At 38.8% G+C, this 25388-nt stretch overlaps 1 protein-coding gene across 3 annotated transcripts in view; it reads left to right on the plus strand.

The window, feature by feature from the left end:
* Window positions 1-420: 420 nt before the first annotated feature.
* The window catches only part of LOC105207541, an 82426-nt gene continuing 57458 nt past the window's right edge, over window positions 421-25388 (plus strand). For 2 of the 3 annotated variants that reach the window (XM_026136305.2, XM_026136306.2), the window contains exons 1-2: window positions 427-1549; window positions 8771-11142. In XM_026136305.2, the coding sequence (XP_025992090.2) occupies window positions 8824-11142 (2319 nt within the window). In that variant the 5' untranslated portion in view covers window positions 427-1549; window positions 8771-8823. Of the gene's footprint in view, window positions 1550-8770; window positions 11143-25388 lie in introns of all 3 variants that reach the window. The other variant, XR_005574915.1, reaches the window with a different exon arrangement.

Below are 25388 nucleotides of genomic sequence, written 5' to 3' on the forward strand. Positions count from 1 at the left end.
TTAACTACATTCCATACATTACAGCTCAAAATCCTAACCCAGAATTAATCGCATCCATTAATAATTTATCCTCTCGACGGAATATAAACTCGCCCCTAGAATATAATATCAAGCTATGAAAGTCCCAAAACTTCAAAGAGCGATGAAAAAAGAAAGAACCATTTGCGGTCGATTGAAACAAACATTTTTTTGCATGAAGGGTGTCGAGCGACGCTCCATGTGTTCGACCGAATGCTCCAGTGTCAAAATGTTGGGAACTACGCTCCGTGAGCGAGATTAAAAAAGGGATCTACGATCTACACGAGGATCTTGCGCCCTGCGGAGAGCCGAGACCGCAGGGCTTCCTCTTTCGTTTATTCAAGCGTAGGGTCGTAGGAAGCACGGGCGGCTGCGCGTTAGCCGATACCGCCGCTAAAACTCCTCCTGGCAGACAAGGGTTGGCGAATATTACGGGGCAACAGTGCGCGGACCGCCACCACGCGACGCGGTTGCTCCTTCGCGGTGCATCGCTCTGAGCAAGAGCGGTACCGAGAGACACCCGCCAGCCTACGCGAGCATCCCCGAGGAAGTTTGCACCACGGAAAGCGAAGTGATTCGTCGTGAAAGAAAAAAAAAAAAAGGAAAAAAAATAGATCTGCCACTTTACCGCGTCATCGAGAGATAGAAAGAGGGAAAGAAGGGGAAAAAAAAGTCAATAAATGATAGTTAGCGATTTAGACGGAAACACACGCGTCATGTTTGAAACAAGCTCCAGGAACAGGATGCGTCATTTCATTAATTTACCCGCCAAATTGAGCGCGGAGAACTGCGGCTGTGTACTAATCTTTCCGATGACGGTATCGCCAGTGCACTGTGAATCACTTCGCCGCGACTAAGACGACTGTTGTTCCGAGGGTTTGACATCTGCGAGAAAAACGAGTAACGCGGGGCAACTAAGAACTCATGAAAGATTGCTTCTTTCGCCTCCGCATCACTCGGAATGTACAGCTTCGCACGTTTGTCCGACGCGCGACGCGTTGCCTCCGACTATGAGAGTCCAGCTGATTCAGTTTAGTTGATTACGCTGTTTTAATCGCTCGGGACAATCTTGATGCTCGAGAGTGCTGCGAAAATATTTAGTTACAACGATACCAGCCGGCGAGTGTCGAGATAATCCTGGAATACAATCGCTGCCGTAGAACAATCAGAGAGGGCGATCTAGCGGGATCAAAGGGCGGAAGCTCGATTGGACGATCCGTCCGTGGGTAAATTGAATGTGTCGCGCGATACACATAAATTGGACGCGCTGTGATGAAGAGTTTCAGTGACACTTTCCCGGAAACGGCCGAACGATTAATCGCGCCAAGTGGCCAGATCGCCGAATGCTAATCCCCGTTGTACCCCCGTTAAAAACGGCAAACAGCCGAGCTTGAGTTTAAACGCGGCAGCGGAGCAATCGGAAGGGATCCCGCCTATATGAAAGTTGGCAAAGAGACCGTCGGAATCAATTTCTGGTGAAACCGTGCGCAAGAGAAATGTGGCCAGGAGAGGAATGCCGCACAACTTTACGGTAATTCGCGTGCTTATCCGCTTTACTTCACCTTTTCAAGCTGCGCACCTTAAAGCAGCCAGAACGCCGACGTTAACAACTTTGGCAAATCACGGCTTTACCCGTCGCGCAATAAATACTCGGTATTTAAAGCGATCTCCCCTCGTACTCTGAAATCCGTTTATCAAAGGCGCTTTTTAACGGATGTTTCTCAACGACAACGCGTCTGCACTACGTTTAATGATCGATGATACTAACGCGTCGCAGTTTACGGATGTCCGAGGGCAGCTTTACTTTGTATTCTCAGCAATTAGCAAATTGTTTACATTAATATTTTGTGATACAGAACGTACTTCGACGCGCCGCATTAAATAGTAACTATAATTGCAGGTAGAGAAATTATGTAAAAAATGAATTATTTTGTAAACATTGTGCAATTCTGTCGGTAAAAGGAACACGTTCAAAGTGTAACTTTTCAAACGAATTTACATAATCTTTTTTAGCGTGTTTTTATTTCTTAGGGAAAGGTGTTTCGATGTAACTGATTCGATTAGCTGTATCAGTGACTGATAACATGCATCAGTAACTAATAAAATATCATCGCTTCTTTTTTTCTTTCAAGGAATAAATTTCGTGTTTACTGGCGTTTTTCACGTAATCTGTCACTAAAAAGAGCATCTTGCAAAGTCACCTACGCCCTTGCAATCATTTTCTTCTTTAACTCTGCGAGCTTTTCTTTCGCTGAAAATTAAGACCTCGACGAACTTGAGGGTCATACGTCCTTCTCAGATTTTCCTTGTAGTGCTTCGTGCGTGAGAGAAAACGCGCGCTTCACCTGAAACTTCGGTTGACATGATCCCGTCTACGTCGGGAAACTCAATATCTTCTAGTATTTTGAAGCAAACTGCGCTAAAAACTTTCGCGCTCGCATAGCATGGAAGATAGCCGTTAAAATCCAATAATACTATCATGGATTTCCTCGGCAGCAGTTTGTCGCCTTCCCAATTTCTTGAACGAAAACAATATCGCTCGTCGGATATCATTGACACGCAATTATGCCGCAATAATACGAAATTATAAAATTATCTGGATAACCATCTTTTAAAGAAATTATTTTATTTTATTTTTGTCTAGATTATTATAATGTAAATTATCTTCATATTTATCTTAAATAATAAAATATTATCTTTCTCAAATTATGTAAAATAATGTGGACAATAACGAAAATGAAATATTGTTCTTAGCCATCGCGTTATTCTAACAGGAGAATTTTTCAAAGTGATAACAGCAGGATTGTGTTTTGAAATTCACTGTCAATATTGAAAATCTATACATACATACATACACGTACATGTGTGTGTGTGTGTGTGTGTGTATGTAGTAGTAGTAGAGATTTTTAATACCAGCAGTGTATATCGGAACGCAGCGTAAATTGCAGCGTAAATAGAACAATAGTAACGCAATATAAAAATTGCGTCAAAACTATAAGTTCAAAAATTTTTACAAAGAATTTTATCAGTCATTATATATAACGTTAGTTATATCTTTTTTTTTATTTTTAACTTTGATTTCTACTTGCGTTGATTCAAATCTGAAGAAAAATATCTTTTGTCAGATTAAATTATTTGTTTAAAGAACTTTTACTTTTAAGAAATAAGATTCAGAAATAAAAATATGAACATATAGTTTCTATATTCTAAATTGTTTTGTTCAATAGCGATATTATGTCTGAAAATTGTTTAGATAAAATTATATATAATTTTATCTTTTAAAGATAAATTAAAATTAAATCGTTTTCAGTTTTTCTAAGATACATTTACTTGTAATTTATTTCATCTTCCTCTAGATAACTTTAAATTATCCAAGTGCAATATTGTTGGCATGTAAAATATATATCAATCGATTATGCAGCTTCTCATAAATAACGATTCAGTTAACAGCGAATTAGAATGCGAAATGTATCCAAAGCTGCAAATTGGACGGAGATAACTTAACGCTGGCAATCTTCGACGTATCAATTCGAAATAATTCCACTGATTCGCGCACTCAAGTGACTCAAGCGTAATAATGTCGAAACAGATGTCAATCAGCTCGCAAAACAGCACTTATTATGCGAAACAAGGAATCGAGAAGTGAAACTGTTTCAACTTGTAATCCATAATTATCTGACTAACTTTGACAAAATTTACGTTTCCGTAAGTTCAAATTTAATCTCAGGTACATGTCGGTTTGTCTACTGTTTCTATAGAGATATTGTTTGAAATACACCACATTTGTCTATCGAGAAGTTTAGAGATTGGAACATATCATTCTATCAAAACATTCTGCATTAAGCATCAAGTCACGTCCGTTTTGCGGTTTCAATTTAAATAACATTTGAATAACATTTAACCGACAATAATATATTGTACATATATATATTAAAAGTTACACAATTTACATTTAATCATATAAAATCAGAGTATTATTTATTTATAAGATTAATCAAAATTAATTGAACGTGACACAGTTTACAAGAATATAAATTAAAAATGCAATCCAAGTATTATAAAAATTACGATTCTTACTGACTGACAAATAAAACGAGTCACAAATAAAACAGAATCTTTTCTAGGTTTACTTTCAATCCGCCGTTAACTGCTTAACAAAAAGTAATTTTCTGAGATGTTTCTCTTACAATCGTTAAGGAGAATGGAGTTCTCTGCAGGTTACTTAAACGTCTGGATCTCTTCATCCCTCTTAACCTTTTCTCATCCGGCTTCTTTGCATTTCCTTCGTCTTTTAGTTGCTTGGTTACTTCCATTATCCGTTACGTATTGTATTGCTTGCGAGAGATTTTGTCGTACGAGAAACACATTATGTATAAAGAATAACATTATAATGGCCAATAAAACTGTTTTAACAAGATAAATGTCAATGGCAAATTAGATAAAATTTCTGATTAATGTACATAAAGCACAAAGAGTTTGATTCTGTATTGAAGTATAACATCGTCCAATTATAAAATGTACACTTGATATGTCGTAATAAATATTCAATTTCATTGTTGTCTGTTTCACTGATCTAGTTTATCACAGCAAGTTTTCAATGCCAGTAGATGTTCGAGAAGCCAATATTCACGTCCCACACATAATTTCAAAGAAATTCCTCTAGAGACTCTAAATTCCAGAGATAGCACAAACTCTCACCATAATAATTTATTTATTAAATTCTTACTTAAATTTCTTCGGATTTTCACATTTGATAATTGCATCTCGAATAACAGTCACGATAATATGTAACGATCAATTTTGCAGCGATGATAGCTTTTCTAAAGTCTCCAATGGCAATGACTTGAAAATGATTTGTGCAAGTAATATGCAAATTTCGCAATCTGAAAGCGTTTCCGGCTTCGTGTTATCATTGCCACGGACACCAGGAGGTATCTGAGACGCTTCTTGATCAGACACATCTCACGTATCCCCCCAATGACTTCCGGTATGGACAGGATGTATAGGAAATGCCGGAACTATCCATCCTATAACACATCACTCATCGTCTCTCCGTTCGAATCGAATCATCCGCCCACCCTTTACCGAGACATACATGGAACGTACCACCGCAATTTACGGTAGGTCAGGTCCGACGGATATCTACCCTACTGCGAGACTTCACATCTTCCGCTCCTGTGTCAACCGGCACGTCCGTAGAGGAGTATCGGCGCCACCCTTTCGCTTGTCGCGGCGGAACGTCAAAATAAACCCAGTTTTATTGTAGGAGTAAGATAATAGCCGACGGGTAGTAAATAATGACATAGTCCAGAAATGTGCTTCATAAATATAAAATGATTTATAAGATCGACGGGAAGAAAAGAAGAGGGTATTGATCATGATTAATAGCGCACGACCAAATGAAATTGTGTTTGCTATAGCGAAAGGTGTTAAAATTGATTAATGTGTTCAATTTAAAAAGTGAGCACGCACGGGTGGAAACACCAGGTGTCGTTAGACTTTCGTACACTCTCTTATATTAGATTAGTTATCAGTTTAAGATTCTAGATATGCTTAAATTTTAGAATTAAGATTATTTTAGGTTTAACTTTCTACTAACGCACCAACTTTATATTCGGAATTAAAAGGAAAAATAGGGAAAGGTCGTGCGATATTTAAGTTAATAGTCGATTGCAAGCAGAAAAATGTATTTACAAAAGAAAAATATATTCTTCCCTGCCGGTATTTCCGACGTTAATGTTTTTCAGTCATTTATCATTCTTTTCGTTAGCTGTCACCGGTTCATATTAACTTTATTTGAAATCTGATGTACAGTATGTGTGTCGAGCTTTCAGATTTTTTTATATGCGTTTATATACATATACATGTACAATATCATCTAATTGTAATGGAAATAAAAACAGTATGATAGATGGAACTGGACATTGTTGAGGGAAAAGAGAAATAGAGAAAGAGAAGACTTTTTAAATATAATTTAATAATCTAATTTTTAATTGTTTAATTTTTATTTGCTTTTGTAAAGAACACCTTCTAAACATTTTATTTAATAAAAGACTGAAACGGCAACAGATTACCTAAGTCATCGTAATATATGCGTGAATTTAATTGCATTTGTCGTGTTGTTTTAGCTTGTTATATCGCTGTGGTCGAGTTGTGTAATGTGTATTTAAAACATTTAAGCGAGGTCAACAATTTCATTGCCCGAGTGAAAAATTAGTCAGCCCGTTAAGCCACCTTTTGCGATTCTAGTACCGTGGTTATGCCCACATTGCGCCAACATTAAACAGATTGCGCGACAAAGTTTTTGAGTTTGTGAGAGCGAACGTAGATTTCGCTAAACGAGCGAATCATTTCTTTTTCTTTTTTTTTCGACGGGGCGCCGTTCGCAAAATCTCTCTTCTAATCCGAATCGAGGAGGGTAGCGTGACAAAATTACAAGATGCGATATCGTGCTTACATGCCATTAATTCCCGAATTCCTTCCCCTCGATATAAAAAGATGAAGAGAAAGAAGAAGGGTCGATGGAGCCGCGCGCTTCGAAACATTTCGTGCGCCTTCATAACAGAGTTTGGAGCTAACAGCGTTACTAGAGCACGATACTACCGTGTAACTATATTACGTCTTAATGGATCTTTCGACTGCGACAAAGGGGCGGTAAATGCCGCTGGACATTTACCTGCGAGCGTCGGCTTGCCATAATTGCGAAAGATGTTCATCTCCCTGCGGCCCGGTGCTCGTATAACGTAAAGACAGACATGAATAGCGTTATTCCGACCGGATCCCCAGATTGTCGCGCCAACAGTACAAATTTTATAACTTTTTATCTCCCGACTTGGCATCGTAATAACGAGGCAGATAAAACGCGCCCGAAGACTCCTCTAATCTCATTTGAGATCCCATTACCTGCCATTGGAAATCAAATTACTGTGACAGCTTAGTCTGACTGTGCTTTTCTTTTGCAATCTCGTGGTATATTTTCGAATGCCCTTCAACATTATTAGATGTTTGCGCGCGTTTCGCTGTTTGCAGAATGTCGTTATAAAATGATATTATATCCTAATAGTAACAATTTTGGTACTTCTATTGATTTTTTTGCTCGGTGCGAGCGAATTCTCTCGTGCAATTTAAGAAATAAAACATACAAATTAACCGTTAAACCTACATATTACCGCCCGTTTGGTGCGCGTGAGTGTAAGATCTGTGTAAAAAAAAAAGAAACGAGATTAAACGAGCTCTGATACAGAGCGAGCTTTAAATTCTTAGCGTAATTAAAGAGAAGCCCCAAAGTGGCCCGTAAATGTAATACAGTGTCGCAATTATATTTCCTAGGACGTAATACCTCCATCTGAATTTCATTTGTGCCCTTGCTTGCCAATTTAATGAAATTATTTCATTCCCGTAAGCCTATTATATTTGGAATTGAGATCATCGAATCTTCCAAGTGTAAAATCGGCCCGGCGATATATCCAGGTTAGCCGATCGGGAATTTACGTATGAATATTTCCATTAGCAGATTACTTTATTTTCCAATTACACGGGCGTGCTTTATTACGATCGCCCGTGTGCCTCCGATAAACTGTATAATTAGGGCGTATTGTACACGTGCGATCCTTAACGTGATTCTTAAAACGATCCTTAAAACGATTCTTAAATGTGAGAGTTTGCGAAATGCGGATTAAATGTAAAATACCTCGGCAGAAAAACGACACGAAACTTTTACGCGAGATGTTACGGGGTAGCTTTTGATGCTGAGTGGAGAGCGGTGGATCTGTAACGCAAGTGAATAAACTTTTCACCTATAAATAGCAAAAGGCTCAGATAGTTTTGCGAGTTACTTCTCTGTACGGCGAGTTACCTGATTTATCCGCAAGTACTTTTCCGATCTCGGGGAGGTAGAGAAGAGGAATGTAATAAAAACTATTGGGTTCGATATCGACTTCGCATGTACACGAAGAACGTCTATCCGTTTAAATCTATTGCGCTCGATGATACTTCTGAGGAAAATATTTGCAGAAAATGATTTATGTTTAATACAGCCGGTCTAATAAAGGCAGGAGCGGCATAACTTTAAAGCTGTTTATTATAATTAAAAAATAAAAAATATGTACGTGCATTACTGGATTCAGACTTTTTTTTAATTAGCAAATCATCCACTCGCCTATCGTTGCCTAGCATTTCCAAGGCACGATTTTTATAGTAAGTCGATAGTATCGTTGAAATAAATCTCTTTATATATAAAACGAATCTGCCGAATCAACTGTTTCACCTTTCATATTTTCTTTCCAGAAAACTTCAGTTTTATACATGCTCACGTTTTCTATAAATTTCATTTAGCGCGAGTGTTTTTAGTCCTTTCAAATGCGCGCGGAGAAATATGGGGTTTTGTATCGTTTTACGCGACGCTCAATAACCGTGTTCTTTTTTCTAAATAGTATTAATAAAGTCGAACAATAAATGATTTTATTTAAAACGCATCGAAGAGAGAAAATTTTGCGATTCGTTCTGCCGCCAGAATTTTCCACGCCGCTAGAGGTTTTTCATGTTTTCAAGACAAAGGTTGTGTCGGTCACGCTCTCATTAGGCTGCGTTGCGTTAAATGAATTTTTAAATTGAGATTGCGTAAAAATCAAGCCTGATAAAAATCGACCCGCAAAGAGCCTTTTATTTTCATCAACTGCTGCGGCGCGCATCATCGATTTGACGTGTGTCTCGCTATTCGGACTCACGATACGATGTCTCTTGTCTTTTGCAGATGAGGAGGAACCGGAAGAGCGCCTCGAGTCGTCACAGAATCGACGACTGATTATGACGCGCGTCCGCACGCGGTGGCATTTCTCTCGTCTCCTCCTGTTATTCTCTTCCTCAGAAGCCCTCCAGGCACGCCGCTGTCTGACCCTCCTCCTTCTCGGCCTCACCTCTCTCCGCACAGTCTTATCGTGTGACGAGAAGACTAGGCCCCAGAGCCGTGACCTAAGCGCGCTTCCCCGTTACCTTGAAGCAGAGAGATACTCCGAGCGGAAAGACCTCGACGCTCCCAGAGTGATCCCGGAATGGATGCAACGCGAAAACGAAGCTTCAAGCATGGCTGATCAAAGTGCCAGCGATGTGGCCAGTGACGATCATCCCGGGCATTCGTTGAAAATTCAAAGAAACCGCGATGGCTTCAACCCGTCAGTGAAAAAACGAGCTCACCTCGACGATGATATCCTCGCGAGCGGCGTTAACGATCGACGCGGCGATCGAGTGCGTTCTGGATCTACGAGCAATTATCCGAAACGAAAGTCTAACGATCATTTAAGTGGTTCTGCGAAAACTCGTCGAGTTCGCGAGGGAATCGGTTTTCAAAGTATGAAGCGGCGCGAGGAGAGCTCGGCGGAGAATTGGTTGGGCAATCTGGTCAGGAAGCGACGTGGTGCGGCGCCGACGCTTCGAGTTGCTTCTTATTACACGGCGAACGAAGTCCAATTTCACGACAGCGATAATGAAGCGAGGAGCCTGATGATTTTAGACAGATCCCGCCGAAGTGCCGGCAATCTAGCCGAGAGCCCCGCCGCTCACAATCGCGATGCCGAGGACGCATTAATGGAAGTTCCGCCGATCGATCGGCTGCATTCGCGCGTGGCTCCAAGTGTCAGTCATCCGACGGTGAAGTCGACGAGAAGTCGACGAGATCGTAATGGAATCAATTTCGAAGTGGAACGAGTGGGTCTAAACGCCGATAATTTATACGCCGAAACTCCCGTTAATCGTGCGAATGAACGCATGAGTGATTATGCGGCCCGTCGAAATTTGCGCGGCAGCGAGATCTTAAGCCGACCGAGCGAGCGCGATATCGACGATGCACTGGCGGAGCACCGCGACGATCTCGCGGCTGATCGAAGCGATCGTGGGATCGTCGGCATTTGGGTCACGAGGCAAACTCATTTGGATCGTCGCAATATCTATTCGCTTGACGATCGAAGCGGCGGCACACGCAAATCTGAGAGTTCGGCCGACTGGCTTCGCGAGAGCGACGGTATCGTAATAAATGGTGTTCGTAATGAGTTCGCGAGCGCGAATGCGAACGCGAGCGAGTCAGACGTCAATGCAATCGCGATTGATGCAGTTGCCGATGACTTCGACGTCGGTGGTACCATCTCAATCGAGAACCAGGTCGAACTCGACGGAATTTCGGAAATCGAGAATCGGACCGACGACGCCGAACTCGACGACTCAGAATACCTCGACAGCCCCTTGGATCTCGATAGAGCGGAAATCCGCTCGGCGAATTGTCGTAACGTCGCGTGTTCCAAGTCGTCGAGCGATGACGACGTATCGGTGATTAGAATAACAAAGTTTGGCGAAGCGGGCGAGGAATCCAACGAGGATCCTTTTGCGAAAGTGAACGATATATCGATGGCAGCTGGCAACGGCAGCGATACCGATATCAACGTCGACAGCGAAGCGCCTTTCACCGGTTTCGAGGGCTCTCAGAAATTTCCCGTAAAAATCAATCACAAGTCGGCGCGGGTGCCGTCGCAAGTCGAAAAGTTTGACAGGCGACACTTCGGTCCGCATAAGGAGAACGTGCTTGAGGAAGCATCCACATGGTACCCGAGTACCACGGTGCTTTCCGACCTGCCCAAGAGCCCTAGCGAAGATGTGCTTCATCGCAAGACGAACGACGCGGGTTTCGAGGACGGCGTCGTAGAGCTGCGCGAGGCGAACAATAGCAACGAGGAGACGACAGAAATGGACGACGAGCTGGATGATACTTACGACGAGTCGTGGCTACCCAGTAGCACCGACGAATCGGATGAAAGTTTGTCGGGTTCCTCGGACATCGAGTACAATTCTGATAAAAAACTCGCGGTGACCTCGAACGTCGCGGACAGTGAGTTCGATAGCGCGACGCGCGACAAGAACGATTCCGAGTATAGTAACGCGGATATCGATGTAACGAGTGCAAAACCGACGAAGAAGACGACTATAACTATCTTGGGTCTCTTTGAGATGACGCACGGGACGGTACCGAGACCGGAAGGAACCAGAGAACTTCAAGCGGCCAAATTGGCGGTCGACCGTGTCAATGAATTGAACATCTTGAAGCGCTTTCACCTTCGCCTCATTTACAATGATACCAAGGTGAGTTAATCAGCTAGTAAAATCTAATATCATTGCTATTTAGCAAGAAAACGCGTTTCGTTAATAAGAAATGCGTTTTAACGACAATTAAATGATACAAACGAGAGCCCTTCTTACACAGAAACTTTTGATAAATTCAGGCACAAATGATAACGGTATATATATACACAAGATTCGAGTTTAAAAATTGCAGAATGGAAAAGCGAATTAACGCAAGATAAATGAACGCTGATTTCTGCTTGAAACAATTCTCAGCACTTCCGCATCATTACCGCCCTAGTTCACAATTGATTTCCCTGTCCGATTACTGATACGGGACTCTGTGAAATTGTCCCAAATCCATTCGAGCCTGCCTTTTGAATCCGGCAGCAAGAAGTTATTGGAACAAAGTAATCTGAGTCGTAAAATTTTGTACGGTATTTTATTTCGTTTGTTTTACTGGAAGAATAGGCGAGGACGTTAATGGGATTCCGTCGAATACCTATCAAATTAGAAGACGCAGAGACAAGGGCGAGAATTAAAGTCCGCGCGAATTTCTCAGATTGCTCCCAGTTGTCACTGACACGTTGCGCTGGGATTCCCAGGGCTTTCAGCTTCAAATATATAGTTTATCGGCAGCAAACCGTCTGTCTGCCGCCCGCACCCGTCTTCTCGCTATCGCTTAAGCGCTTTAAAAGTGGTATACGCGCGTATACCGCCCATCGAAAAATTTAGAAATGGCACATAGATGATGACGATTGACGTCACTGGTTACCTCGTTACACGAGCGACGTTAAGCTCACAGAGGCAGTGATAATTTTCAGCGGAATTACTTCCTTCTCCGCTAGAGAGAGTCAAATCTGCAGAATATAAGGCCGGGCATATGTATACGTACATACGTGTGCATATTCGACAATCAAACTTTTACCGATTTTTCTACATCGGCGCATCGTTCCCACGGTAATCAGGCTTCTCGGCCGCCGAGATAAAATCCCATTTTGGAGAGTTGACTAGGCGCAAATATCGCTTGGCGCGCGCTTCTCGCTTCTCACGCGTTTGCTATTTATTATAGTCCGTGAAAAATAGTTTCGCGAATTTGCGCGAGGCGTCGTATTATAATGCGCTTACGCGGGGCGTATGATGAGATATGCAAGGACTTCGCGCGCGATTACTTTGACGCTATCACGAGAACGCCGTGTAATACGCGATATAAGGAAACACTGCGCGGATTTGCATAATGTAAGTGGCACGCGAGAAAAGGCGGGAAGAGAGGTGGGGAAAGATACGCCGCGTCAACATACGCCGATGAGGCGTGAGATAAATAATTGATCTCGCACTTGAGAACAGAAAGGGCCCGGCTAATCTTGGATTCATGGTTTTTAAGCCTCTAAACTTCCGGCGCTCGCTCTCCGGAGTCTAAGTCCCTCTCGAACTACTGCTAATCTATTGTACAGTTTGCAAATTCTCTGTCGGCGCGACAATGTCGCATGGTCCTCCGGCGACAAGCCGAAACCGCTGTCACATGCCTCGCCTCGAAACAGCTTTGAATATCTTCTGGCAGCGCGTCCTAACTACCATACATACGCGTTCCAACAGTTTGCGGTGCTTCCTGGCGCATACGAAATACTCTTCGTAATGCTCGCTCACGTTGCGCTTTGAAATTTAATGACGGTGATCGGTTCTCGTCCCGGCCTTCGGTTACACAGGGGACTCGCGCCGATAAAAGCCGCTTGAAAGAAGAACAACATAAACTGGCGAAATGCAAATTCCGCGCATATCTGGGCAATGAGGTGAACAGCGTAGAATAATTTCGATACAAGTGATCCCCGGATTCTACGTCGGTTCCCGCGAGCCTCTCTCGCGCGAATGTATTAAACGAAAATGCAATATGTCTAATTAAAACCCTCTTTTACATTGTAATGCATATATTAAATGATCCTATTTTCTCTAGTAATGGAGTGAGATCGTTGTACAGACAGAAAAGATCTTTTTCCAGTTTCATCTCACTTCTATTATAATTTACATTTCTCTACGCGCTTTGCACTGTCGTCCGTCGCTAGAAAATAGCGAAATCAGCACATCAAGTGAGACCTCCGGCTTCCTCGATGCCACTCCACACTCACGCGCGCGCACACACACACACACACACACACACACACACACATGTCTCGCGTAAGGAGTAATACCGTGCACATATGTGAACGCATTTTTCATGTTCGCCGGAGGCAGAGTCCTTATAATTCATGTCAACCCCGCATATCCCTCTTCATCGCTAAAATATTTCAAGATTATTTTAACACACGGAACTATGGGATTAGATCTTGTCCGTTTGAGAAACATGGAACTCGCTGCCGCCTGTGGAAATGATCTGTTACATGATCCGTCTTCGCGTCGCGACGAAAAAGAGAAAAAGAAAAATCTCGTTTCCAGTTACGCTGATCGCTCCGGTACGATTTCGCTCCGATGGCCATCTGAAATTCGGGCAGATTTCGAGTGAAATCGCGAGTGCACTAGCGAATGTGCATACCGGATGCAGCTTACGAAACAAACTGACCTCGTGTTTGCCCTAAAGGGGGAGAACGAGTGGTAGTAACGAATTGCGGTTTGGTCACGAACGGCGGAGCGATTAAACCCACGTTTTGTTTCGTTCGCATTTGGATGAAAGCAAAGCGTGGAGAATTACAGCGCGTTTGAAAGTTCACACTCTGCGGTACGCCTCCGCAACATTAAATTCTAAATAGTTTTGCGCGTACGCGGCATTTATTTAATGGAGCGACGGTCGCCGCTAGTTATAACACCTGTCGAGTTCGAATAGAAAATTCGATGCAATGCAAGCCGAAATTTTACGCTATCAATAATTTATATTGTGTATGTTGTCGTTATCACGTGTTTTACAATTATGGCGGACATTTTTGAACGGGAAAGTGAGTTTGCAGCTCATCAGAGAGGCGGACTTAACATAAAGGATTAATTCGACGAAAGAGGTTGTTCGCGGTCTCCTGCAAATCCTCATTGACGTTTGTAATCACCCGCGAAGGAGCGAGCTCCATCCTTTTAAAATTTTATAACGTACCATCGTTAAGACACATTATACAAAGCCGAATGACGTGCGTAATCTTAACAAAGTATTAACTACTCGCTTGTTAAAACTGAGCTAAGAGCTGACGGAACTGTTAAGTCTCCTTGCATTAAAGGGGAGAACTTAGAAGATCCTTCTTAAAAGTTTTTTAAAACACGCAATTTTAATCTACAATTATTTATTACAATTTTCGTTTTTTACATTATATAATTCGTGTTATCCACTTTATATTGATAGCGTTTAATCTAAATAAAATTAAAAAAAAGATACCACCACGTGTTCAAGCGTAAACGTCTATTAAATAATATTGATACCTAGAAAACTTAATGTGCCTGATGCGAACGTTATTAGAAAGCTCTGTTTCAGAAATGGGAGATATAATTCACTTAACGTAAATTCGTGCCGCAACATTATCATGCAGAGAAGCGTGCATAAATTTTGAATTACTTGCCAAGTTCGAACTTGCGTGACTTCGCATCCTCAAAGCTGCCACATCGCGGACAAGTCTCATTACGCGCGAATCCCAAAGAGCCATGTGGTCCTTATGTCTCTGGCGAATTCATCTCTGCACATCCGCGTAAATGTCTTTCGCGCGTGCGTCTGGTTGCGCAGAACGCATCTGTGCATATGTCGCGAGTCATCGCGTAGAGCTGGAAATGTCAGAAAGCAGCCGCGGGCTATCGATAATTTAACTATTTCTCGACCAGGAAAAGTTTCAGAAAGGAGTCACCACCGGCTTTTCGCGCTTTCGGAACAAAACGGAACGGGCGAGGGATGCGATTGAACAGACGAGAAGTTTTGCAAAGATTTCTGCACGGGATAAAACAAAAAGGAAAATAATCAAACTTTCCGACTCGCTTGGAGGACATCGGCGTAACATCAGCGAACTATGCTCAAGCCGGGATCTCACGCTATCTCAATTGAATGAAGAAGTAGGTAAAAATTGCTCGGAAAATTAAATCCTAGTGAATCGGTTAATACGCATTTGTTGGCGCGGATTAAAAACTAGCAAGTAATACATTGCGAAAATGGACGCATATCTTTTGTGTTCGCAGGGGAATTTACTGAGAGTTTTGTTTTATGAAAATATGTACAAAAAACTTGTATTTGCGTACGCAGCGTCGCAATATCTCGCCGATAGAGCACGACGTAAATTTGTTCAACGAATCTACGATGGAATATTTTCAGAATGTTAAGATATTGCAAATACAAAAAATGTTAACAATCTTATAGATATTTGCAATCTGGAAATTTTCTTAGTCTTGCATCGAGACACGCAAAAATGTAACGTATGAATTGAGATTTCTTATACTTATCGTTAAAATAGCGGTTTACGAAGAACATTTGTTATTGCACTTTGCTAATTAATCTAAACTCATTTTGGAAGAGATTACTGCGCCTTAATAGAAACACGAAAGGCGAGAGAAGGCCGGGAAGCCAAACAAAATTTCTACAAATTTATAATAATTTCTGTCACTAAGTTTACAAGACAGCGCGGAATTAGAGCCGGTAAATTAAACAAATAGATTAATATATTTTATCCATTATTCTATAATTTTATTTAATCAAGTAACAAGTACAGAATCACAAAAATTAGAAATATGATATTTATTTTCAAACTCAACTGCTGACCCCATCTCGTACGTGTAACAAATCAAGGTAATGCATCTATGAATTTTAAATGGCGCGTAACGTGATAAAAATTGTTTCGTCCTAGAACGGTGTACACATTCCGCGCAGAGTCAGCTAGAAGTTAATTATTAATTTCCTTATGAAAGATTTAATTCTAGCGGCCGCTACGAATTTAATTTCTTTTGCTTTTAAAAATGTTTTTAACGAGGTCACCAGAGGAGGGTGAATTCACCCCTGAGGAAATTACAGGGGAATAGTTTGTCTATTAACGCACGCAACCACAACGCTAATAAATTATTGATTGCGCAACATTATCAAAGCACCGCCGTGTCGCTATATTGTTCCTACGATGAAATTAACGAGTAATATCGCGGCATTTGCGGCGGGAACCTGAAGAGTTCGGCTCGAAAAGTTCGAAGCACCTCCGCTTTAGCGGAAATATAAGCAAAATCAACTCTTTTGATTCCTTCATCTATCAAAAAACATTTTCTGAAACTTGCAATCTGCACAATTTTCTCATCTTTTCCGTTACGAATTAGAACGATTTTTAAAGAAGTCATTTTCTTCCTTGAAAAGATGAGAAGGATCCGATATCGCGAAAGATTTCTGTTTCGAAAAATAAGCAACTATGAAAATCGTAAGAGGTTATCTGCATATATAGAAGAGAAGTATCAAAGAGACAGGAGAAAATGTCACGATTACAAATTTAATCCACTGAAAATGCTTCCTGCTCACTCCCAATCTTCTCTTCAAAGTTTCGAAGACTCTCGAAAATTGTCGGCATGAATATGCGCGCACGTTTTGCATATTAAGATATTGCTTACGTGGATAATGTGAGGAGATCAGCTTATTTCTAGATCGCGTTGTCATTCAGTGGTGATAAAAATGTCTCGCTAGAATAGGAAGCTCTCGCTTTCAAGGATGGCAAGATATGTAACATCTTAAAATATATATTATACAATATATTACAATATCTAATAAAATATAAAAGATTATTTCGTGTGAAGATGATTATATGTATACTATATAGCTCATTTGCTAAAACAATCACATGATTCAATTATTAATATTTTTTGCGTGCAAGAAAAAAATAGATCTCTTTGAAGATTTGACTACTAGTAAATTACATAATTGAGCTTCTAAATTTGAAAAGAGAAATGAGAAAAAAGTTTTTACATCAAAAGTATTATAAATCAAAAAGGATTTATTTTTATCAGATGGGAATTCAATACACTAAATTAAGAGCCAATGATCTTTTTATTCCACTGCAATCAAATATTAAGCCAAAATCGCTAAACCAAAATTTAAAAATATTTTCATAATTTTAATGACTTAATGTTTTAATGATTCAAAATGTTTAAACTCATTTTTTTGGAAAACTCTGTTTTTCGAGTTGCGTTATTGTTCTAACAAATGAGCGATACACACATATATGTAAAAACAATAATCCATTAATTGACTCTCTAAACTTTCAAACATAAACCAACGGTAATTGGTAATTGAGAATAAAAAAAACACCGACTTTTTTGCGTGAATCTTGTATTCTTCACCTCTTCCAATGATTTCAGCCACATATATTCGAACTTTTCGATGCTTCTCAAACCTTTTTCCAGCAAAAATATAAAAATCTCTGTTCGCAATACTTTGTCCGCTTTAAATAAATCCTTTGTTACGCATATTGCGAGATCAATGCCCGATTCTCGGATTGTAAGAAAATCTACTTATTTTAGTTGAGCGAAACACCAATTGACGCATATTTAAATTTAAATGCAACAATCAGAGCTTTATTGTAAATTAAAGAGTGTACTCGATCTAACATAACTTTATACATCTCGACTGTACATGTTGGTTGTCAATTTCAAACTCAGAATATATGCAGCTGAAATCATTGGAAGAGTTGAAGAATACAAGATTTTTTATTGTATAAAAAAAATCGACGTTCTTTTATCCTCAATTACCAATTATTGTTACTTTTGTTTGATGTATTTGTAATATGTTCAATAAAACATATAATATCATCTTATTTGTGAGACAAAATTTGTATGAAAAAGTAATTTTAGACAGTAACAAAATTTTGGTCCTTATTTTGTTATTAACGTCAATGATATATTGGTTTATAAATGTCGAAATATTTTGCTCGCATGTCGAGAAAATATTTTTCGAAAAATGTTAAATCCGTTGACGTTGTAATAATGAATGTCAGCGGAATTTTCTCTCACTCCTCACTAGTACGAACGCATGAATTTTCGTTGAAATTCCGTTATAATCGATCCGCGACTTCGATAGGAAACCGAAGTGCACACGCACGAGTGCACATCCACGCAACGTGCACACACATACAGAAATACCTGTTTGATTCTGTTCCCCAAGGACGTATAGATTATATGCGATCGAGTTTAGGCGCGACATTAAATTTGCCCGTATTCGAAATTCTCGCGTATACCACACACGGCGATAAAACGCGTCGCATTTAATATCGGAGAAAAATCGGACAGAATTTATATATACCGATGTCAACATCTGCACAGCACGGTGCCGCGATTGTCGAGCCGAGAAAAAAGAGAAAGAAATGTATTCGCGCTATATGATATCCGCGACTTTCCTGAAGATTAATATTTCAACGAATCTTCCCCTCGCTTCTTTGCCCGACGATGCCAAACCCATATCATCGTATTACCATTATTCAAATGTATTCCACGTTGCTTTCCATTTCAACGAGCCTGTCGCGAACTACATAACAACGAAGCATCGAAATTTATTTGTCTGAACTGCACGTTCGCACTCAGAGAAAAAAAGTATCTATGCGAAAGCTCTATGCTTCGCCTGCTACCGCTCGATCGTCAACGTGTACATTAATAATATATGAAAAATTGCGCTTTAAAATGTATTTCCGTCAATACGCGGAAAACGTCCTATCTCGCCTCATGACTCTCGATTTTTACGGCGAGTTTTACGGCGTCTGAGATTAATTCAGAATCGAATTATTGTCGTGTCGTGCGTTCGACCAGATTTGCGAACGCCGAAGAATTACGGCGCGCTGGAAATTGTTATCTCGCGCACGTTTTGGACGGAGGGGTGCATCGTAGCCACGAGAGCGAGTTTGCCCCCCTTTCCATCATTTCCGCAAGGAGGGGCGAGGAACTTTGATTAATTGCCGGCGGCCGTCGTGTACCCCTTTCTTTCGTTCGCGCGACGAGATCCGGAACACTCATTATACTCGGCGCGCACACCCCACGATGGAAGATCTCTCCCCGACTTCGCCTCGCGAGCCTCGCAGCATACGAAGCGGTCCACTCACGCGATAATCGAAATTCCCCGCCGCCGCTCAGGTCGCAAATTACTGACTTAAAAACTAATCGGAGCCGCGCCCGGCATGCTGAATCGCGGCACGTTCCGCGATACTCTTGCATTCAGATCGCAAGCCCGTAGCGAAATCGCCCGGTCTAGAGAGAAGGAGAGAGAGCTAATGGTTTCCGGAGAAATAGATTAACTAAAATTTGAAAGAATGATTTTCTGTGCCGTGAAAAGAATCGTTAAGAGTCGTTTCCGCGGTGCGTGCGCGACGGCAGCGGACAGAGATCGCCAACGGTGAATGTGCGTCACGTTTAACAATACGTCATTCTGAAAATGGAAAGACAGTCATCAAGAGCAGTGCTCTTAGAAAAGACAACAAACTCAAAATATTATTAATATACTTAATCTTATTTCAATCTTGTGCAGTATATAGTAAATATAAAGCAGTGTTGAGATAAGGTCAATACTTCTTATTCTCTTCCATTGAATTAAATAAGATTGACATATTATTTTGAGACAAGAGTAACACATATAAATTTTATTTTATATTTAGAATAGAAATTTGCCCCATGTTATAACGCACGATGATGTGCCGTGCGATCTGAGACGTCACTTATAATAGAAAACCGTGCAAGCTAGCGTTCTCTCGTAAAAAAAATTCGCATGCGATGTATTGTAATCGATGCATCCACGAAGACTCAGTAGCTTTGCTTACGCGTACAACGTAAGTTTTTATAAATTTAATGGATCATTTGGCTATGAGACAATATACTTCTGATACTTACGAAGTGAGCAGTTTTCTTGTACGCCTTTGTGATATTTTATCAGAAAGAACATTCTGCAAAGTTTCCTCAGATCATTCTATTGTTAAATCGAGAATATTATGAGATTTGCCACAAATTTTCATTGTCTAATCTAAATCTGTCTGAGAAAATTAAAGGGGAACACCACATCCCTAAGATATAAAAATGATATCTAACTTTGGCAATTTTTTGAAGTAACTCAATCAAAAATTGTTTTCAAAGACTTTACTATATGAAATTTTAAAAGTACAAAAAATTTTTTTTTAAATCTTTATCATACAAAATGGCGGCGGTACCAATCCTCCTTTTTTGACGAGAACATATGCGATGTACACGGAATCTCCTACATTTTTTTACTTGGAACAAAAATCCAAAAGTTTTTATTATCTACATACTTAAAGCTAGAGAAGTACATACGATTATTTCAAAATATTTATTTTTGTAAAATTCGTGGATGTTTGAAGAAAAGTACAATTTTCAATCAAAAATTTTTATCTTGAAATATTAATAACAAACAAATTTTCAATATATCGCAAAAACTTTACGTATTTCTTTAAATTAAACATCAATCTATGCAAATTTTAAAAGAATCGTTAAGAATTGTAAAATATTATCATATGCACCGACTTCGAAAATCTCGTTTTGAGAAAAGTGCGTTTAAAGCTTTTAGTACTAATTTTTTATTCAAAAGATTATAAATCGGAATTGTACCTCTAGTTTGCAATACCTATGCCATACAACTGAACAAGTGATAACATCTACTTAGTTATCTGCCAAATTTATTTTTTTTGGAAATTTAGTTCCTTTTACTTGCGGAGTTATGTTACGTGGCATCGCTCGGAGCAGACTCTGCGGCTTGGTGAGGCTGCATCGCATCAGATTGATTGACTCTGATATTGACTCTTGCATCAGATATTGACTCTAGCAGGATTATACAGTTGAGATATTGACTTAAAGCTATTGAAATAATATTCTTAAAAATATAAATTACGAATTTAACAAAAAAATTTGATTTTTTCAAACCTTAGGGATGATGTCACCCCTTAATGACGTAGCACCATGATCATTTTATTCTAGATTTACACAGTAAAAAATAAAATGTCCCAGAAAGTCTTCACTCTAAATTTGAAGTTAAAATAACTCAAAAGTTAAGTTAAAATAATTCTTATTTTAAGTTATTTGAACTTAAAATTTAGAGTCAGGACTTTTAGGAACATTTCATTTTTTACTGTGTAAGAATTTTCCATTTAAAACTATAATATTCCCAAATCGCATTATCATTATAATTATAATTGTCACTACAAATCTTATTCTATGATACATAAAAAAGCAATATCATTGAATCCAGAAATCTTTTCCGTGAATATGATGCGGTCACATTAATTTCAAAAGCCGTATTAAAAAGGAATACGATGCACGTGATGGAAAATGCCACATTAGCCGCGAAACTCCTTCTTTAGATTTCATCGAGAACGATTTAATTAACAAAACGTTCTCGCGTGTTTGGGAAAGCGATAATTACAGGTGGCTAGAATTTAGCAAATGCTGGATTGTAAATTCTCATTAGCCACGTAACGGCAACAATAATATCGAGGGTGCACCGTATAACTTGGAGCTATCACGGAGCTCTAACTTCTGAAAGGGGCAAAATTTGCGAAGTAATGGTGCACGGACGACCTGCGTTCTTATACTGTTTCTTTGACGCTTGCCCTTTCTCCGTCGTTGTACTTAAATATACCTAAAGGCAACGCCGAGGGTGGAACCGTGTAACGGCAATCATCAGTGGAAGTGACGAAAGTAAGGCTTCCGCAAAGTTTCACGAGCTCTCCTAAGATTTTAATTACATAAAAATTTGTTGCCGTTCTATTTTAAACCGCGATTAATCAAAACACTTCATTTTGTTTGCTTTTTAAAGTGAACACGTGTATGCCATCAGTTTGCTCAGCGTCTGATCAGTTATCGTTTATACTACTGGAAAACTAATAATATTGAATTGATCGCGTTAAGAACCGATGCACCAATTTAATAATTTGAAGTTTAATAAAATCTTATCGGAAAATGCGGTATCGCAAATTCCCGCGACAAGTGAGAATCGTGAAACTTTTGTCATCGCCGAGATATACGCGAGAAACTTTTTTCGAGCGTGCAGGTGAAGGATTTGGAGCTCGCATCGTCGACGTTCTCGAAGCGACGTGGAATCCGGAAAAGTCAGCGGCGTGGAATTCAATCAAAGAAAGTCTGGGCGCCAAAGCTCGTTTTGAGCGCGACGAGATTTCCCTTCCAATTTAAAGAATCGAGGACAATTACGCGTGTGGCCGCATCGTTTCTGCCTTTTTCATACGTCCCGTTTGCGTCCGGTTTGCTTACCATGGTCCACCTCATTCCATCTATCTCCCTCATTTATTATCGAAGGAAAATCCCCTTTCTGCGCAGTCCCTGGATCCTCCCTTATATTCCGCCTTGCAGGCGGCCGATGAGTATCGAGCCAAATCCGGTTTAACATCAAAGACGGATATGCTCTAACAGATATCAATTTCATCTAAATTGAAATATATACGAATCCCTATCGTCCCGAAATCGTATTTGTACGCAACAACATTCTACTACCGTTATAGTTACTTTCCGTCGCTGTATTTGGCTTTCCTAGGAATTCTTTAACTTTTGCTTTTTCTCTCACCCATTTAACTATTAATCGTTTTACTTTAATAACTTAATGTAATTTTAATTGAAGAGAACGGATCTGTAACTTTTTTATCAGAATTTTCTCCCGGAAGTTGCTTTATTAATAAACCCGGATATTATTGCATGATTATTCAAATAAAACTTTATTGTACATCTTGAAACGGAATTCTTGCAATTTAAATTACATCATTTGTATGAATTTAAATTATCTCGTTTGTACGAACATCCAGTTTTTAAGTTAACGTGTTAATGTTATTAAAGTTATTAAGTTGATAGATGTATTATGATCATTATGGCAATAACAACCCATTTACAACCGTAAATTTACAACTCTGTGGAATCTGACATTTCCAGTATTAATTACACGCGATACCCGGCTATTGTTTTTGTTAATTACGTTCGTATAGAATGCGTTATGTTTAATACTAACTGATGCAGTCAATTATCCAATTGTTCATTATAAATGTATAACGCAAACGTTTGTGTGATTCGAATATGTAATGCGATGTAATACAGCAATATGTATACATGATGTATAATCCCAAGAGGAGAAAAGATGTATATTTATGTAATACTAAGTGTCGCACAGTAAAATAAATTAATGAAAAAGTGATCAAAAATCAACCTTTCAATTTTGATAAAGTACACATACAGCGCTCATGTTGTCAGTGATTGTACAATATTTTTCACATTTTGAAAGTTTCGAACAAGTATCGGTTTGTTCGTAACAATAACAATCTGAAAAAGTTACAATTGGTATGATCTGTAATAAGAATATTTACGAAGAAAAGCGTTATCGTCGCCAATCAGTCATACGATTCGAGCTTTTTCTACTTTATCGCTCTCTAACGATCGAAGTATATAAATCGTAGAAATAATAAATGCTATTTGAATTGACTCTAACAGTATTGAAAAGATTATGCTGATATTACTGGCAGACAATTTACTACTTTCTTTCAGAGTTACTCAGCGCCAATACGTCGTTCCGAGGCATTCCGCTTCGAATCGATCAATTTGTCATACCAATCTGTTCCTTAAGATGCGTACTTTAATATAAGTACATTACACTTTTTGCTACTTTTTGGATTTGATACCAAATATCATTTATAAGTGTACGAACGCGAGAGCATCAATTTTAGAAGCGCTCAAGGGAAAAGATTGCCGAAAAAATTCAAAGTTCCATTATATATTTATCAGAAGTCATATATACGTTATTTTGGTCACTACGCAGGATTCCGAAATCAATACAGGCGTATGCCAGGTGCGTGAACACGTATTATTGGTTTCAAAAAGATCTCCGCGAAATCTGTGAAGTACTTTCGAGTCTACGGCGTACATAACGAGGCAACTTGAACAGAACAAGAATATCCGAATGAACTGACTGATTGGAAACACTTAATATTATAATAAAATAAAATTACTATTAATTTTAAAAATAAATTGTTAAATTGAAACTAAACAAATATTAAACAATTGTTATTATTTATATAGTTATATCTAAAATAATTCGATCCAAGATCTTTGTTTTATTTTATGATCTTTCTATTCTTCGTATATAGATATATTTAATAAATTTCGCTTTCTTTGGAATGCTATTTTCTTTAAATTAAGTATAGGAGTTGTTTGATTAAAATTATTTTATGTTGCTGTATCGAATCCGCCATTTTGTTATTTTGAATTTTTTAATTCAGAATACACACACAAATTTGTGTTCAGCAAACCGAAAACTCTAGAAATTAGAAATTCAAAAATTGGCTATTTTTTTAAATCGGAGTAGAAAACTAGTTTAAGGTAAGAAAATATTTTTGCCAAAATACTGAGAAAAGTAACATGAAAATTTATTTTCTTTCATTTATTGTTAAAACGTTTTAATATACGTTTGATACGTTATTTCAATATTATTTAATATTTTTGTGTTTCTAATAATTAAACATAATGATAAACATAAAAGATCTACCAACAATTATTTAAATATTTATAATCAACGTTATTTAGTCATTATACTACTTATTTACACGGATTGTTTACATTTATTTTTGTACAGAAATCTTTTGAACAAATGCAAAATCTAAATTCTAGAGCAACAATACGGCGTTAAATGTCAAAAAATATATATTTGAATAAAAAAATTGTTCAAGGCCAGAATAAAAGATTGTTTTTAACTGAGTTTTTTATTTAAAGTTTCTAATTTTTTTCATCTCTATTACAAACTAAGTCAATATTAATATACGACTAATTTTTGCGTTTTGGCCAGCTATATTGATCCCTTATTTTTAATTTTCAAAATTTGAGGCCGGATTTGGAATCCCGAAAATTTATTATAATACCATACTTCACCGCGGATTTTTCGTATTTTAGTTACTTTTTCGGCAATCCTCCTATTCATAATAAAATTGTTTTGTTGCTTGATTTTTTATTAAGTAAAATAAATGATAATTATTAACACACAAAATTTTAAAAAGAAAATCTTAAAGATGACATATCGATCCATGTCGTTATCAATAGAAGCGCACTTATTTCATAGCTGTTACATGTATACAAATACTTAGATGTATAAAACTGTAATATATTTCCAATTTAAAGAATGTGACGTATGATGCAATTGCTGGCGCTGCAGTAAAAAGCAAATTGACGGGAGAGCGTAGCGTAAAAATGCATCCCACATTCGATCGCAACAAAATTTCTCTAATTTTCATTTTAAATAAGAATAAAAAATAACACGTAGAATATTATAGAATTTGCGGCAATTTTCTATAATACTTTTTTTTATCAATCTG

This window comes from Solenopsis invicta, chromosome 5, assembly GCF_016802725.1.
Source record: "Solenopsis invicta isolate M01_SB chromosome 5, UNIL_Sinv_3.0, whole genome shotgun sequence".
In the NCBI taxonomy this organism is placed as follows: domain Eukaryota; kingdom Metazoa; phylum Arthropoda; class Insecta; order Hymenoptera; family Formicidae; genus Solenopsis; species Solenopsis invicta.